We start from the raw sequence: 18,411 nt of genomic DNA, 5'->3' as shown, positions 1-18,411 counted from the left end.
TGCAGGCACGCCACCAGTGTCCAGGTAAGGATGCCCTTATGTAGGCTGACACAGAAAATATTTCTCTAGAATGTTCCAGGTAAAATGACACAATTTAGGTACCACAACCTAGTTCAAACCACCACTTAAGATGCCAATTATCAACTTGGTGGATTTTATTTTTATACATACATTCACATTCTCTTTGTCTCAGTCTAAAACTCAGTTACTATTTCATAGACTGACTAAACTGGGTCTGGCGCAAATTAAAGTTAGAAATCTGGGTTTAAGTCCATTCTGTGAACACTGATTCTCCTGTGATGACTATCCACTACCTTGACCTATCCTAACATTGAGTAATTATGCCCCTTTCTTCTTTAGGATGGTGGTCCATCACAATATTTTTAGAGAGCACTTCAGACATTCTTCCTGTTATGAGATAAAATTGTATATTGACTAGTGTTCCCCATAAATCCCTGTTCCATCTCTACAATTCCTGGACTTTTAAGGCAACCTCAAAGATGTCTACGTACGTAACAGAAACCCAGGAAACTATATCAACTTGCAAAATGTAAATTTCTGGTCTACTCCCCATAGTGAACAGTAAGAATTCCAGGAAAGGAAGCTGCTGCCGTGTGCCAAGAGCCTCATACTTATTTCATTTGTTTTTTTATACTTATTTTTTGCACTTGATATTGTCCCCACTTTTTACATGAAAAAGACTGAGACTTTAAGAAGTTAGGAAAGTTGCCCAAACACACAGTAAGACGAAGGTCTGGAATGAAGAATCTGGTTTGTTAGATGGGAAAGCTGGTGCCCTGAGCTGCTACTGTGGCACTGCCTCCTAGGACTTCTATCCCTTTCCTATCTTAGCCAACAGATCCACAGAACCTTACGTTTGAGGCTTGAGGCAGTGACTTCACACGTGTTATCACTTATTGACATATTAAAGTACCCAATTCACAGAATTGCTGAAGTCTGTGCGAGTTAATGTAAATGAACACTTGTGAACCATTTTAAAGTTCATAAAACTTTTTTTTTTTCAACACCCAGTCAATGATTGACCTGGAAGTAAGCAAACTCATAAACACTTAAAATTAATCATGTGTTGGAGCCTGAATTAGGAACCCATGAGTTTACATAGGGGCATTTCTTATGCTTATTTGCTATGGAAATGTAATTGCTATTGGTATTTTAGACAAGAATATTTGAAATGTGCATGGGTTTGTTTGAGACAATTGGGGGAATTCTGTGACTACTTACCCACCCACCCTTAGTAGAGGCTTTGTAGAGGATGGGTGATCTGGAATGGGGGGAAATTTGCCTGGGTAAAGACCAAGAAGGTGGTGAAACCTCTCAGCAAAAACATGGCTTTGTGAAGACAGTCATCATGTGGGGAATTTGAACCTTGTTGATTCTGCTGAGATTCTTATGGGAAACATGAGGAGGGCAAGTCCAAGACAGGGCAGGACCCAAATTAGACCCTCTGCTCTCAGGTTCTGAACCCCGAGGATGAGAAGCTATAGGAGCCATTGCTAAATTCTTAGTGAGAGACACCTGAAGGGCAGAAGAGCATAGAAGTAGGCAAGGCTTTTACAAGTAATGGCCCCTGATTTGGTGCTGATCCTCCTGTCTCTTCAAAGAATAGAAATTAAGGAGGATGTGGTCCAGGGGCCGACCCCATGGCCGTAGCGATTAAGTGCACGCTCCACTGCTGGCGGCCCGGGGTTTGGATCCTGGGCACGCACTGATGCACCGCTTGTCAGGCCCTGCTGTGGTGGCATCCCATAAAAAGTGGAGGAAGATGGGCACAGATGTTAGCCCAGGGCCACTCTTCCTCAGCAAAAGGAGGAGGATTGGCATGGATGTTAGCTCAGGGCTGATCTTCCTCACAAAAAAAAAAAAATGATGTGGTCCATAAGAAAGATCTTGTTGACTGTTTTCTGTCAGTCCAATTTTTTTTATCACTATCAACGGATAATAGGCAAAATACCCAGTGAGATTTGCCCATAAAATGATGCACCTCCTCTTACGTATCTCAAGTTATAGATGATGCCCAGATTCTCAGATAGAAGGTTTAATAGAGTCTGTCCTTAGAGTAAACCTTGAAGAAGTCAATTAGATTTGACAATCTGACCAAACTAGAATTAAACCGTTAGAGAAAAGGGAATTGTACTTCACTAATATATTTTCCTTAGTAAATTGTCCCCTTATATGTTTTTGATTCGGTTTTGATAACAGATAAGATTATTTTTAAACCTCTCCGCCATTTGTAAAAGACAGAATAAACACATATATGAAAGGAAGAAAACCAAAAGATGGGAATGTTTTTACATTTAAGATATGTTTCTATGATACACACATATATTTCAATGAAATTATATCATAGTTTAATCTGCCTACTGTCATCCCTTCACTGTAATACAATGTAAACATTTTACCAGGTAAACACATAGCTCTAAAAATGTTATAAATCGAATTCATTGAATGGATATACTAGAACTTAATGCTTTATTTTTAACACATATTGCTTCCAACTTTTCATTAGTATAAAATCAATAATTGTAAATAGCTAATCAGTGCTTGTTGATTTTGTTAACATTATTATTGTACAACAATAAAAGAAGCATATGCAGGCACTGGGCTAAACACATTACATGGACTTATATTTAATCACTGCATGTAGAACTTCTCTGTATTTTCCTTTTCTTTTAGGAAATGTTTCCCAAAGCAAAATTACTGGGTCAAAGGAGATGAACAATTTGGGGTGCTTCCACAGTGGAGCAGGGCAATTTAGCAGTAAAAATCATGCGTACTTTGTTTCTATATTTATCAGTGGGTATTTTCATGCATAGTTTCTTTTATGAAATACGTTATATGTCAATTTTCAAGTAGGCATTCAGAATTCTTCTTTATTATAGGTTCCACCAGTTGCCCAGAATGGAAATAAGAATCTAGTAGTCTACAGTTTCCAGAGGCAATATCTCTCATAGGAGTAAAAATCTATAACTAAGAGCTCCTGAACCCTGGATACTCCACAAATATGTTCATGTCTAATAATGCCTGCTTGGTGCCTAATTCTTTCTGGCTTACTGGCATCCCAGGACTGGAGTCCCTGCACATCTGGCTCTCCATCCCCTTCAGCTCCATGTACGTGGTGGCTGTGGTGGGGAATGCGACCATCCTGGCAGTGGTAAAAGTGGAACACAGCCTGCACCAGCCCATGTACTTCTTCCTGTGCATGTTGGCTATCGTTGACTTGGTGCTGTCAACATCTACTATGCCCAAACTGCTAGCCATCTTCTGGTTTGGTGCCCACAACATTGACCTGGATGCCTGCTTGGCCCAGATGTTTTTCATCCACTGCTTCGCCACTGTTGAGTCAGGCATCTTCCTTGCAATGGCTTTCGATCGCTATGTCGCCATCTGTGACCCACTACACCACACCTCGGTGCTCACTCATGCAGTGGTGGGTCATTTGTGCCTGGCTGCCTTCCTCCGTGGAGTACTCTACGTTGGACCCCTGCCTCTGATGATTCACCTGAGGCTGCCCCTTTACCGGACCCAAATCATTGCCCACTCCTACTGTGAGCACATGGCCGTGGTCACCTTGGCGTGTGGTGACACAACAGTCAACAACTTATATGGAATGGGAATTGGCTTCCTGGTATTGATCTTGGATTCGTTAGCCATCACTGGCTCCTATGTGATGATTTTCAGGGTTGTAATGGGGCTGGCCACCCCTGAGGCCAGGCTTAAAACCCTAAGGACATGTGGTTCTCACATCTGTGCCATCCTTGTCTTCTATATCCCCGTTGCTGTTTCCTCTCTCACTCATCGCTTTGGCCGTCATGTGCCTCCCCATATCCATATCCTTTTGGCCAACTGTTGCCTCCTCATCCCACCCATCCTCAACCCAGTTGTCTATGCTGTCCATACCAAGCAGATTCGAGAGAGACTTCTCCACATTCTTAAGGCATCTGCATCTATGGGACATACAGGTATTTAGTGATGGCAAGAAAGGCTCTGACTGGGGAAGCCAATGCAATAAGACTCATACAACTGGGTCTTACCTGCATTGTGGAGATAAGGGTCTAAGAGGAATGCTAGAATATACTCTATTTGACCATGGATTTTCTGAAAGTGGAGAGGGGGAATATCTGAAATATCTGAAAGTGGAAAGGGGAAACTGGGGCTGACTTTTTGTACTACAATGTCCCTTTTCCTATTTGACTTCATAAAATAAGCACATTAGACACCATCATGCAGACTACAGAAGTAGGATCATTGCTACCTTTGATTTTTTTTGGTAAAGGATTTCTAGTTTCTCTTTGGAGAGCATTTTGTACAATTTCTGGAAGGTAAAATTATACTCTAACGCCTTCTTGAAGACAGTTTACAAATTCTCTTAGTAAAATTCAACAGTGTTGGCAAGCTTTTCCAATCCTTTTGGCTCGCCCCAGAAAAGGCCTTTTGTTGAGGATGGAGGCAGTATGAATATAAGAAATCTTAATCTAATGGGACTTGGAATGGGACCTTACTGCCCACAAGAGTTAGTCCTCAAGCAAGGTCATTCCTCTATTTAAATAGATAAATGGAAATGCAATATCCCACATTTCCTTCTGATAGTAGAAGTAACTGGGAACAGGGACGAGGAGACAGAGAAAGACATTAGGAGATTTTGTTTTGGAGGCGCTGAAATGGCATACATAAAGGACAGCAGCCACACTGAAATAATAAAATGACATAGAAAAAAGGAATGTAACAATGGGATTATTGATATGAAAGAGGCTGGGTAGAGAATGGAGCAAAGGTGATAAGAATAAATAGAGACCTGGTGGTAGATATAAACTATGAAATAACTTCAGATCTCTTTGGAGAATTTTTGGTTCATACTTTTTATTTTATGATTTGATCCTTTGTATTATTTATTTATTTATTTATTTTTTGTGAGGAAGATCAGCCCTGAGCTAACATCCATGCTAATCCTCCTCTTTTTGCTGAGGAAGACCGGCTCTGAGGTAACATCCACTGCCAATCCTCCTCCTTTTTTTCTCCAAAGCCCCAGCAGATAGTTGTATGTCATAGTTGCACATCCTTCTAGTTGCTATATGTGGGACGCGGCCTCACCATGGCCGGAGAAGCGGTGCATCGGTGCGCGGCCAGGATCCGAACCCGAGCTGCCAGTAGCGGAGCGCGCACACTTAATCACTAAGCCACGGGGCCGGCCCCTGTATTATTTATTCATCATAGAAGTTCCATAATGAGATGGCTACTTCAGACTAGAAACCTACAGAAACTTTGTGGGACTACATGAAAAACAGAATGAAGCAATCATTCCAAATTCTAGTGATTCAGAATTATTATATGTCTATTTTAGTTCTAAAATGTTTCAGTCTTAAATCTAAAAGTTCATCTGAATCCCTCAGTTTACAAATCATCTCAAAATCTAAGAAAACTAAGGTGAATTACCTTAGCTTAAAAATAAATCATCTTAGTATTTTGAAAATATAATCTAAAGAAGCCAATTAAGCCAGAGTTAAAAGCCAAACCTCAGATCATTCAAAAAAAATGGAAAACTTGAGATGTTGCAAACATTTTTCTAAAGTTTAGCTTAAATCCCTAGCTAGTTCCAAATTTCTATTTTCTCAGAATCTTCTGCCTAACCTTAGGATCATATTAATTTTTCTCCATTATTTTGGAGTGAGGGGTGCTCATTCCCTCATCTCCTTATCAAGGGCCTTGGAGCCCAGTGCCAAACCCAAGTGCATTTATTGGAGATGGATTATGTTCTATGAACATAATTTTAGTGCCAAATATAATCTACCTACTGATTTTTATTAGGAGTTGAGGAAAAGATATTATAGACTCCTCAGAGCTAGAAGCATATTTTAGAGTTATCACCCAACCATAACCCGGGTTATGGGAGAAAATGAAGAAATATAATATTCAAATTCATCAGTGGCACCAATGTTGAGAGAAATTACAAGGAACCTTTGGGATAGCTCTTTGGTGTAATGTCTTAAGTCCATTTATTCTATGTAAAGCAGAAAGTGAATATGGAGATCCAGGGATTTTAATTTGAACTTTATTGTACTCAGTAGGATTAGTACTGACAACTTTCTAGCCAAATAACCTCAGAAATACCACAGTAAGGTGTTTCTCTCTAGATAATCTGCTGGGTCTACCATAGACCAAGACCAAATAGCAATCATCTCTAGCTTCTTCATCTTCATGTGGAATTGAATGATTGGAGGTAAAGGAGAAAAAGTACCACCTGTATATGTGTTCCTACTCCATCCAGGGACACTATTCATGACAACACCCGGGTCTATCACACTCAAAGAGTGAGCTTAGTTACAGTAGAGCATTCAATCCCATTGTTAACTGTCGTTACGGCTGGGATCTTTCATGGTGAAAGAGTTATCTCAGAACAGGCTGGAAGGGAATATACACTGGTAAATGCAGTATGAGGATACGACAAATATATCCAATCATTGACTATCGCTCTTATTCAAAGCAAACATCTTGTTTCTCCTTCACACAAATAACTCTGTTCCTTTTCCACCACCCACACTCAGGGTGGGAATAAAAGATACTATCATCAGCCTCTCTTGAGTCTGCAAGTCTTCACTGAAAAAAGTAAAGACTGGGGAAGAGTTGAGGGAGGAGGCATCTTTATGGTTATTTGTAAAGGGCCATGTGGCACAGATGGTTAAGAACTTGGGCTCTGGAATTATAGTAAAGGTCAAAGATGGATCTGAACCAATAAATTGCAGACTTTAGACGTCCTCACAACCTAAATCTGTTTCCCCTTCTTGAAAATGAAAGCAGTGATAGTAGCTCCTTGTGGATTTGCTATAAGGATATAATGAGATAATGAATCTAACATGCCTGCATAGTGCCTGGCACATAAAGAAAAAACAACCTGCCTTTTAATAATAGTATTTTATTGTGCACTGAAAAGCCCAGGGGAGGATCATAAGGCAGGAAGAGTAACTGGAACAAGTTCCTGGAAAAGCCAGAGAATGTCTGCTATTGTCCCTCACTCATGAATGTGCCAGCCTCAGCTCTAGAAAACTCCCTTTGTTCTTTGCTTCTCTGTAGAAAGTCATATCAACAGAGCCGGTTTTTTTCAGATCCACTGAGATTCTCCTTGGCTGCCCAGCACCCACTCACGTTCATTTGAGGCTTTTCAACTAGTGACACCCACCTAATTAGTCTTGTGACAGTAAAAAGCTAAATACCTCTAAACATTTCCTTCTATAACGGTAACAAATTTATAGTCAGACTCAGTTGTGCAAAATGTAATTTATGTCAGGGTTTGTTTTTTTTTTCACGCATCATCCCAAAAGGGGATTAGAATAAAAAAATTAAATTGAGTTAAGAGTAATTGAGAAGATAGCTCTTCCAACCTAATCCAATCAACTTTGATGATTTCTTGGTCAATTCCAATTGATAATTTAATCTGACACAGGTTTAAAAACTCCACAGGAGTTCTATCACCTACTTCCTTGTGTTAGATTTAAAACTGCAGTAGGAAATGGGTGAGTTCTTAAAAGATTGCTACCATGGCAGTCACATGGTAGAAGACTGTCGCCTGCTTCCTTGTTCCTTGGCTGGCCTCCCACACAGATACTTCTTATGCTGTGATTATGGTACTTCTTCACATTTTGACCACTGGGGGATCACCTCCTTCTACTAGCCACTCTGGTACTGTTGATCCATTGAGATTGCAGTCTTATCCCCAGAGGACCCTGGCAGGTACTGTTCACTCTGTATCCTTCTGATGCTCAACCATTCTGCCCAGTTGTAGGACCTTGTGAAAACTGGCCAGTGTGATCACTCTTGCTCTCTCTCAGCCAAATTTTGTCTCACTTGTTCCCCAGGAATGTGCTTAGGATCTACCTCCACACTACTCAAAGCCTTGGGAATATCAGGTTAAGGAGTGGGAGGCATGGTCCCAACTAATGTCCCTCCTCATGCCAAGCACAGAATGTCGTTGTACTTAACCTAATCTAAAGCAAGGAAGAAAAACCTGTTCTGACAGACCAGATACCCTTATAAATCTTTTCTGTCTTCTTTCTGGATCAAGGCTTTTGAAGTTAAAAGCCGAGAATTTCTTGTCCTGCTGGAGGCACAGAGTAGGAGGCACAGTGGCTGCTCTGATATTCTTCTCTGACTGGATTCTAGAAGTGCAAAAATTGACCTTTAGAAATGACTCTGCAGAAGATCTAAAAATAAAACTCTAAGATCTGAGGGATCTAGACTTCAGGAAATATTGCCAGATTAATGAAAGTTTCCTTTTTTTTGTAAATTTTTTGTTTATTGCAGTAACATTGGTTTATAACATTGTATAAATTTCAGATGTACATCATTATACTTCTATTTCTGCATAGATTACATCATGTTCACCACCAAAATACTAATTACAACCCATCACCACACACATGTGCTGAATTATCCCTTTCACCCTCCTCCCTCCCCTCTTCCCCTCGGGTAACCACCAATCATATCTCTGTCTCTATGTGTTTGTTTATTGTTGTTCTTATCTACTACTTAATGAAGGAAATCATACGGTATTTGACCTTCTCCCTCTGACTTATTTCACTTTGCATGATACCCTCAGTGTCCATCCATGTTGTCACAAATGGCTGGATTTCGTTTCTTATGGCTGAGTAGTATTCCACTGTGTATATATACCACAGCTTCTTTATCCATTCGTCCCTTGATGGGCACTTAGGTTGCTTCCAAGTCTTGGCTATTGTGAATAACACTGCAATGAACACAGGGGTGCATGTATCTCTATGCATTGGTGTTTTCAAGTTCTTTGGATAAATACCCAGCAGTGAAATAGCTGGATCATATGGTAGTTCTATCCTTGATTTTTTGGGGAATCTCCATACTGTTTTCCATAATGGCTGCACCAATTTGCACTCCCACCAGCAGTGTATGAGAGTTCCCTTCTCTCCACATCCTCTCCAACACTTGTTTCCTGTCTTGGTAATTATAGCCATTCTGACGGGCGTGAGGTGATATCTCGTTGTAGTTTTGATTTGCATTTCCCTGTTAGTGATTTTGAAGATCTTTTCATGTGTCTGTTGGCCATCTGTATATCTTCTTTGGAGAAATGTCTGTTCAGGTCCTTTGCCCATTTTTTAATTGGGTTGGTAGTTTTTTTGTTGGTAAGATGCATGAGTTCTTTATATATTTTGGAGATTAAGCCCTTATCAGAAGTATGGTTTGCAAATATCTTCTCCCAATTGTTAGGTTCTCTTTTCGATTTGTTGATGGTATCCTTTGCTGTGCAGAAGCTTTTTAGTTTGATGTAGTCCCATTTGTTTATTTTTTCCACTGTTTCTCTTGCCCGGTCAGACGTGGTGTTTGAGAAGATGTTGCTAAGATTGATGTCGAAGACCGTACTGCCTATGTTTTCCTCTAGAAGTTTCATAGTTTCAGGTCTTACATTCAAGTCTTTAATCCATTTGGAGTTAATTTTTGTGTATGGTGTAAGGTAAGGGTCTACTTTCATTTTTTTGCATATGGCTATCCAGTTTTCCCAACACCATTTGTTGAAGAGACTTTCTTTTCCCCATTGTATGTTCTTGGCTCCTTTGTCAAAGATTAGCTGTCCATAGATGTGTGGGGTTATTTCTGGGCTTTCGATTCTATTCCATTGATCTGTGTGTCTGTTTTTGTGCCAGTACCATGCTGTTTTGGTTACTACAGCTTTGTAGTATATTTTGAAATCAGAGAGTGTGATACCTCCAGCTTTGTTCTTTTTTCTCAGGATTCCTTTAGTGATGCGGGGTCTTTTGTTGTTCCATATAAATTTTAGGATTCTTTGTTCTATTTCTGTGAAAAATGTTGTTGGAACTTTGATAGGGATTGCATTGAATCTATAGATGGCTTTAGGAAGTATGGACATCTGAACTATGTTAATTCTTCCAATCCAAGAGCACGGAATATGTTTCCATTTCTTTGTGACTTCTTCAATTTCTTTCAGAAATGTTTTATAGTTTTCGGTGTACAGATCTTTCACCTCTTTGGTTAAGTTTATTCCTAGGTATTTTATTCTTTTTGTTGCAATTGTAAATGGGATGGTATTCTTAATTTCTCTTTCTGCTACTTCGTTGTTAGTGTACAGAAATGCAACTGATTTTTCTATGTTGATTTTGTATCCTGCAACTTTACCATATTCGTTTATTACTTCTAAAAGTTTTCTGGTGGATTCTTTAGGGTTTTCTATATATAAAATCATGTCATCTGCAAATAGTGACAGTTTCACTTCTTCCTTTCCAATTTGGATCCCTTTTATTTCTTTCTCTTGCCTGATTGCTCTGGCTAGGACTTCCAGTACTATGTTAAATAGGAGTGGTGACAGTGGGCATCCTTGTCTGGTTCCTGTTCTTAGAGGGATGGCTTTCAGTTTTTCACCATTGAGGATGATATTAGCTGTGGGTTTCTCATATATGGCCTTTATTATGTTGAGTACTTTCCTTCTATACCCATTTTATTCAGAGTTTTTATCATAAATGCATGCTGTATCTTGTCAAATGCTTTCTCTGCATCTATTGAGATGATCATGTGATTTTTATTCCTCATTTTATTAATGTGGTCTATCACGTTGATTGATTTGCGAATGTTGAACCATCCCTGCATACCTGCAATAAATCCCACTTGATCATGGTGTATAATCTTTTTAACGTATTGTTGTATGCGATTTGCTAGTATTTTGTTGAGGATTTTTGCATCGATGTTCATCAGTGATATTGGCCTGTAATTTTCTTTTTTTTGTTGCCCTTGTCTGGTTTTGGTATCAGGGTAATGTTGGCTTTGTAGAATGAGTTAGGGAGCTTCCCACCCTCCTCAATTTTTTGGAAGAGTTTGAGAAGGATAGGTATTAATTCTTCTTTGAATGTTTGGTAGAATTCACCAGGGGAGCTGTCTGGTCCTGGACTTTTATTTTTGGGGAGGTTTTTAATTACAGTGTCAATTTCCTTACTGGTGGTTGGTCTATTCAAATTCTCTACTTCTTGATCCAGTTTTGGAAGGTTGTATGATTCTAAGAAATTATCCATTTCTTCCACATTGTCGAATTGGTTGGCATATAGCTTTTCATAGTATTCTCTTCTAATCTTTTGTATTTCTGAGGTGTCTGTTGTAATTTCTCCTCTCTCATTTCTGATTTTACTTATTTGTGCCTTCTCTCTTTTTTTCTTAGTGAGTCTAGCTAAAGGTTTGTCAATTTTGTTGATTTTTTCAAAGAACCAGCTCTTGGTTTTATTAATTTTTTCTATTGTTTTTTTGGTCTCTATTTCATTTATTTCTGCTCTGATTTTTATTATTTCCCTTCTTCTACTGATTTTGGGCTTGGTTTGTTCTTCTTTTTCCAGTTCCTTTAGGTGCATTTTTAGATTGTTTATTTGAGATTTTTCTTGTTTGTTGAGATAGGCCTGTATTGCTCTAAACTTCCCTCTTAGAACCGCTTTTGCTGTATCCTATAAATTCTGGCCTGTTGTATTTTCATTTTCATTTGTCTCCAGGTATTTTTTGATTTCTTCTTTGATTTCTTCATTGACCCAGTCGTTATTCAGTAGCATTTTGTTTAATCTCCACGTATTTGTGGCTTTTCTGATTTTCTTCCTATAGTTGATTTCTAGTTTCATACTGTTGTGGTCAGAAAAGATGCTTGGTATTATTTCAATCTTCTTAAAATTATGGAGACTTGTTTTGTGGCCTAATATGTGATCAATCCTGGAGAATGTTCCATGTGCCTTTGAAAAGAATGTGTATTCTTCGGTTTTTGGATGGAATGCTCTGTACATATCTACTAGGTCCATCTGTTCTAGTGTGTCATTTAAGGCCAATGTTTCCCTATTGATCTTCTGTTTGGATGATCTATCTGTTGGTATAAATGGACAGTTAAAGTCCCCTACTATTATTGTGTTACTGTCTATGCTGTTTATATGTCTGTTAATAATTGCTTTATATATTTAGGTGCACCTACATTGGGTGCGTAGATATTTACAAGTGTTATATCCTCTTGTTGGATTGTTCCCTTGATCATTATGTAATGCCCTTCGTCGTCTATTTTCACAGTTTTTGTTTTAAAGTCTACTTTGTCTGATATGAGTTCAGCTACCCCAGCTTTCTTTTCATTGCCATTTGCGTGGAGTATCTTTTTCCATCTCTTCACTTTCAGTTTGTGAGTTTCTTTAGGTCTGAAGTGTGTCTCTTGTGTGCATCATATATATGGGTCTCGGTGTTTTACCCAATCAGCCACCCTATGCCTTTTAATTGGAGCATTTAGTCCATTGACGTTTAAAGTAGCTATTGATAAGTATGTACTTGCTGCCATTTTTTTTAACTTTTTTTCTCTCAGTGTTTTAGTAGTCCTTCTCTGTTCCTTTCTTCTTCTATACAGAATTGATGGTCTCTTTAGTTTGACCTCTGTCTGAAAGCTCTACTCTTTAACTCCCCTCCTCCCTCATTTTATGTTTTTGATATCATATCTAACCTCTTTTTTGTGCATTTGTATCCATTACGTTCTTATCATGGAAATAGATAATTTTTCCTATTTGTGGTCTTTTCTTTTCCCCTTAAATCAGTCCCTTTAACATTTCTTGTAGCACTGGTTTCTTGGTGACAAACTCCTTTAATTTTTGCTTATCTGGGAAAATTTTGATCTCTCCTTCCATTTTGAATGATAACCTTGCTGGGTCGAGTATTCTTGGCTGTAAGTTTTTTCCTTTTAGCACTTTAAATATATCATGCCATTCTCTTCTAGCCTGTAAGGTTTCTGCAGAGAAGTCAGCTGATAGCCTTATGGGGTTTCCTTTGTACGTAACTTGACATTCTCTTGCGGCTTTTAGGATTCTCTCTTTATCTTTAATTCTGGACATTTTGATTATGATGTGTCTTGGTGTGGGCCTCTTTGGGTTTATCGTTTGGGGCTCTCTGTGCTTCCTGTACCTGGATGCCTGTTTCCTTCCTTAGGTTAGGGATGTTTTCATCTATTATTTCTTCAACTAGATTCTCTGACCCCTTGTCTCGCTCTTCTCCTTCCGGGACACCTATAACACGGATATTAGTGCGCTTGATGTTGTCCCAGAGGTCCCTTACACTGTCCTCAGTCTTTTGAATTCTTTTCTCTTTTACCTGTTCACCTCGGGTAATTTCTTCTAGACTTTCGTCCAGCTCACAGATCCGTTCTTCTGTATCCTCTACTCTGCTTTTGAGTCCCTCTAATGAATTTTTCATTTCCAGTATTGTATTCTTCATTTCTGATTGGTTCTTTTTTATATATTCCATTTCTTTGTTGACATTCTCACTGAGTTCATCTATTCTTCTCCCCAGATCAGTGAGCATCCTTAACACTCTTAGTTTGAACTCTCTGTCGGGTAGGTTGCTCATTTCTGTTTCACTTAGTTCCTTTTCTGGGGTTTTGTCCTGTTCCCTTACTTGGAATGTATTCTTTTGCCTCTTCATTTTGCCTCTTTCCCTGTGCTTGTGTCTATGTATTAGGTAGGTCAGCTATGTCTCCTGCTCTTGGATAGGTGACCTTATGTAAGTGATGGCTTAGGAGGCTTCCAGTGTGCTTCCCTCAGTTCTCAATGTTCCTGGGGTGACCCCTATGTGGGCTACGTGTATCCTTCTGCTGTGGCCTGTTTGCTCTCCCTGTAGGCACCCAGGGAGGCTGAGTTATGCTCCTGGCCAGCTGTTGTAATGCTCAGCTGCTTGTAGTTGTTGTGGGCCCTTCAGTCTCTTTATCAGGTGTGGGGAGCCCCAGCACAGTTGGCTGCAAGTTCTAATACCACATTTGTGTTGCAGTATTTCTTTTAAGTGAGTAGGCCCCCAGCGTGGCAGGTTGTTAGGCTCAGGGCCTTACAATTGCTGTAAGCCTCCAACCTTTAGGTCTCTTGTCAGCTTTCTGAGGATTGCAGCTGGGTGGGGCTGGCCTCAGGCACAGGAGCACCCAATTGTTTCAGGTTTTGGAAGGTGGAGCAAACCTCCTATGTGGGTCTATGAGAAGTACAAGTCTTCTGCGGCTGAGAGGCCCTGCCGCCCACAGGTCCACACACACAGTCAACACAGTCCTGCCCTGTGTGAGCGCCCTGACCTTCCCAAGCAGACCCAGTCTCTCCACGGCGGGAGCCCCACACACTCTGCCACCGCCCCACACTCTCCACCTGCTCCTTGTGCACACCCTGCCCTGCTCAAGTCGGCTCAGTTGCCAGGCTGCAGAGAATCCAGTCACCAATCTATGCAGGCCCACAAGTTGTCTGAGGGCTTGTTGTTGGGTGGGGCCAGTCTCTAGGGTGGGCTGCCTGCCCTGGCTGAGCTGGATTAAATCGGTGCTCTAGCGGGTGGGGCAGACCCTGGGCTAGCAGGCCTCAGGGAGAACTCCAATGGTGTCTGTGTCAGCACGCCCACACCAGGCCACAACAATGGCCACCGCCAATGTCCCAGTCCCTGGAGAGGTCTCACCCCTCACCGAGATGCACTCAGGGCCTATTAGGTGAGTCTCTTGTCACCAAAGCACTGTACACCTTTCTTTCTGGTGATTTTAGGATGCTTTCTGAAACGGATGAGTTTGCGCACGGGCCCTTTAAGAGCCAGTTTTAGTTTCTTTGTTAACCGGGTTTTCTGGGGGTGCTCCCCAGTGTTTTAGTAGCAGCAAAGTCAGATATTATGCCGCTGGTCTCGATTGTGCTGGGTCCACAATATGCCCAGGGCGGGGGCGCTCCCGGCTCAGGGCCCGCGCCTCCAGGGAGGGCTGCGTACCTGTGAGCTGCTCCCGGCAGCCGTGAAGCTGGCGGCTTTTTTTCCTCTCCAGAAGGGAGTCTCTGCCTCTTCCACCTCAGTTAGGATGGTCCGTTGTTGCAGGAGTTCCTCTCATCCAGTTTTCAGTTCTGTCTCAGGGGTAATTTTTCCACAAGTAGTTGTATATTGGCTGTGTCCATGGGAGGAGGTGAGTTCCGCGTCTGCTTACGCCGCCATCTTGACTCCTCTCCGCCACTGTTATTTTTGCTCCCATGAATTTAGTGTGTCTTCCGCGTCTAGTCAGGTGCTTTTTTTTTCAGGAGGGAGCAGGGGAGTTAGCTGAGTTTTGTAATCTCACAGAAACCATAAACCATGTAAGGACTTTCCAAAGGTTCTTAATTTTTCTTGGAATAAAAGCCAGAGTTTTGAGCAGAGAATTGGCATGATGTGACATGTTTTTTAAAGATTGTTTCTGATTTCTATGATGAGAAGAGCAGATGGAGGTGAGGGTAGAAGCAGGGAGGTAATTAAAGAGGTGCAGCAGTAACCCGGAGTAGAGAAGACAATGTCTCATAACTAAGATGGTAGCAGTGTATATGGTAAGAAGTAATCAGATCTTGTACATATTGGAAAAAAGTGCCAGTGGGATTTCTTAAAAGATGAGATATATGGTGTGAGAGCAAAGAGATTCAAAGATAACAGCAAGACTTCTGGCTTGGGCAGCAGGAAGGAAGGAAGGAGCTGTGGGATCACTGAGGAGAACAAGGTCTATACTCAAGCACTGTTCCTGCTACTTTATGGGTGATATGCAGCTATGCGCCCTAGTTTGAGATGTTGAGAAGTCCTAGTTATTAGGTGATTGGAAATATTGTAACTAGGTGCCAACTACCGCACCAAGTTCCTTTTTCCGAATCCCATACTCCTTGTGTGAGGGTAAAGTTTTATGTGCCTATAGGCTGCTCGTATTTCTTATTCATGCTTTGTTTGTGTGCCAAACTTAAATGAGCAAAACACAGAAGATAACGTTCCTTCTACTGTTTGTGATTCTTCCTGGTTGTTCTGATGTTAAAGGTATTGTCTGGCTGTGGGATCCTTATAATATTGGACTTGTACTGGAAAGAAAGCCATTCCTTCCTCATTGGGGTTGGATATATCCTGAAGACTGGTGACCTTCCTTGTTTAATTATCAAGAAGATGAATAGGATTTCCGTTTGGAAACAGCTTCTTTTAAGGCATGCTACTCTTTGTTTACTTATGTGTTGTTAGTATATACTGTTATTTTAAGCTTTCTACCTGTCCCAACTATACTCAGAAGAAAGAGGTTTTGACTGCCTCGGAACTGAAGGCAGAACATCATTTCCATGGAGGGTTTTTTTTTTCTTTTTTGGGTGTCAGAGGGAACTATGAGAGCAGAGATGGGAAAAATCATAAGTAGATTTTTTTCATTATACCAGAACAGAACTAAACATGGAGACTCGGGCAGCCCTCCATTTCCTATCGTACCCCCACACTAACTCCTGCATTCAACCTGTACCACTTTTTCTCCACCTATCCCTCACTTTCCATTTACACCTCCTTTCTCAGGAATAGTCCTAAGGTTTGCTCACGAATCTGCTTGGTCTTGACTCCATAGATGATGGGATTGACCATGGGTGGGAAGAGCAGATAAAAATTGGCAAGAAGAATATGGACATGTGGGGCAGCCCAGCGAGCTACACGGTGCATGACTGAGGAGATGACCACAGGTGTGTAGAAGGCTAAGATGGCCCCTATGTGAGACACACATGTCCCAAAGGCCTTGTAGCGGGCCTCTTGAGAGGCAAGCTGTAGAACTGCCTGAAGGATGAAGATATAAGACAGGATAACAAAGAACAGGTCCAACACCACAATAATCATGGCCACAGCAATGCCATAGATATTGTTGAAGCGAGTGTCCCCACAAGCCAGCTTTACCACTGCCATGTGCTCACAATAGCAGTGGGCAATCATGGGGCCTCGGCAGTAGTGGAAGCGTTTGAGCAGAAAGGGGAGTGGAGTCATTAGTGTCAAAGCCCGAGCCACAGCAGCCATGCCAATCTTGATGATAAGCGACCTCGTCAGAATGGTGGTATAGTGCAGTGGCTTGCAGATGGCCACATAGCGGTCAAAGGCCATTGCCAGCAGCACTGCTGACTCCATGATAGAGAAGGAGTGGAGAAAGAACATCTGGACCAGACAGGCATAGAAGTCGATCTCCCGATCTCTGAACCAAAATATGGCCAGCATTTTTGGAAGTGTTGAAGAGGAAAGTACTATATCAATGGCTGCCAACATGGCCAAAAAGAGGTACATGGGCTCATGGAGGGCTGCATTAGCCTGAATGATGAAGAGGAGGGTGCAGTTGCCAAGCATGGCCAGAGTATAGGTTGAGCAGAAGGGAATGGAGATCCAGATATGTAAGTGCTCCAAGCCTGGGATCCCCATCAACAAGAAGACTGCTGGATGAGAGGAAGTGATATTGGAGGCTGACATGGCCATTGGAAATTCTCTTCGTCTTGTGTACTTCCACAAGGACCTTCCAGAAAGTATCAAATGTCAGCAGAATTACAGTGCTCAAGTTCAAACTCTGATCATTCATGTGAGAGAATTAGCCATTGATCCTGTTTCTATACCTTAAAAGAAATTAGAAAATAATCCTAATATGCATTGTGAAACATTATACCTAGTCTCTGCCCGCAAGGTGCTTATGAAATCATTGGTTGATCATGACATTAAACAGCAATAGAGCTAGCAGCCCAAGGCAGCCTTCATAAAGGAATTGAGGAAGAGTTTTCTGTGGTCTTTGTGTGGCCAAGGAAGGATTTATAAAGGATTTAGAGCCCTGCTTAATTCAAGTCTTACCCAAAAACATTCACTGTCTTCCTGTCGCCTCCCAACTCAAGCTATACTCCTAATTATGAAAGGGGAGTCTCTGTCCTGAAAAGTCAATCTTGGCTGTATGTATAAAAAATAACTAAGCCTAGCACGTTCTAATAATTCACTTCTCTCCAAGTTCTATAGATTTTCTCTAGCAGGGGTTCCATAGGTCCTTATTTGACACTCAGAAATCTCGCCATAAAGCCCTACCCCCAGCTAACTTGAGAACCTAAGAAGTCCTATTGTTGTCCTTCCTCTCAACTTCCACCTCTACATGCTTCTACCTTCACCTACTTTCCTTTCTAGCATTTACGACATTCAGAAGAAAAGATGCTCCATTCTCACCCTTTTTGCAAGACTGACCTCTGAACTTCGTCCCATTCTTTTTCCTCTTGGGATCCTTTATCTTTCTATCTCCTTCTTTCCCTTTTTATCATCATTGTCTTTGAAAATCCTTAATCATTTGTTACCCAAAATTTTGACCTGTGTTTCCTTCTCTTTTTTCTCACTTCCTACCTAAAAAGTTTCTTCTAAGGATCAATTGAGATAATATTTTAAAACACTTAGCACAATGGATGAATGGATAAAGAAAATGTAGTATACATACACAATGGAATATTATTCAGCCATAAAAAGGAAATCCTGCCATTTGCAACAACATGGATGGACCTTGAGGTCATTATGCTAAGTAAAATAAGTCAAACAGAGAAAGACAAAAGCTGTATGATCTCACCTCTATGTGAAATATAAAAAAACTGAACTCATGGAAAT

The 18,411-nt window shown here is 40.9% G+C and overlaps 2 protein-coding genes across 2 annotated transcripts; one reads left to right on the top strand and one right to left on the bottom strand.

Annotated features, from left to right (window-relative positions):
* Nucleotides 1-3,022: 3,022 nt before the first annotated feature.
* Nucleotides 3,023-3,988, top strand: LOC131409020 (olfactory receptor 52M1-like). The gene has a single exon (XM_058546232.1). It carries the CDS (start codon nt 3,023-3,025, stop codon nt 3,986-3,988), a length of 966 nt encoding a protein of 321 aa, XP_058402215.1.
* Nucleotides 3,989-16,311: 12,323 nt separating this feature from the next.
* Nucleotides 16,312-17,256, bottom strand: LOC131407967 (olfactory receptor 52K1). Its single transcript, XM_058544551.1, has one exon. The coding sequence runs from the start codon at nt 17,254-17,256 to the stop codon at nt 16,312-16,314; it is 945 nt and encodes a 314-aa protein (XP_058400534.1).
* Nucleotides 17,257-18,411: the final 1,155 nt, after the last annotated feature.

The sequence above is a fragment of the Diceros bicornis genome, chromosome 7 (assembly GCF_020826845.1).
Source record: "Diceros bicornis minor isolate mBicDic1 chromosome 7, mDicBic1.mat.cur, whole genome shotgun sequence".
Lineage (NCBI taxonomy): Eukaryota > Metazoa > Chordata > Mammalia > Perissodactyla > Rhinocerotidae > Diceros > Diceros bicornis.
This window is presented reverse-complemented; position numbering and strand designations above follow the sequence as displayed.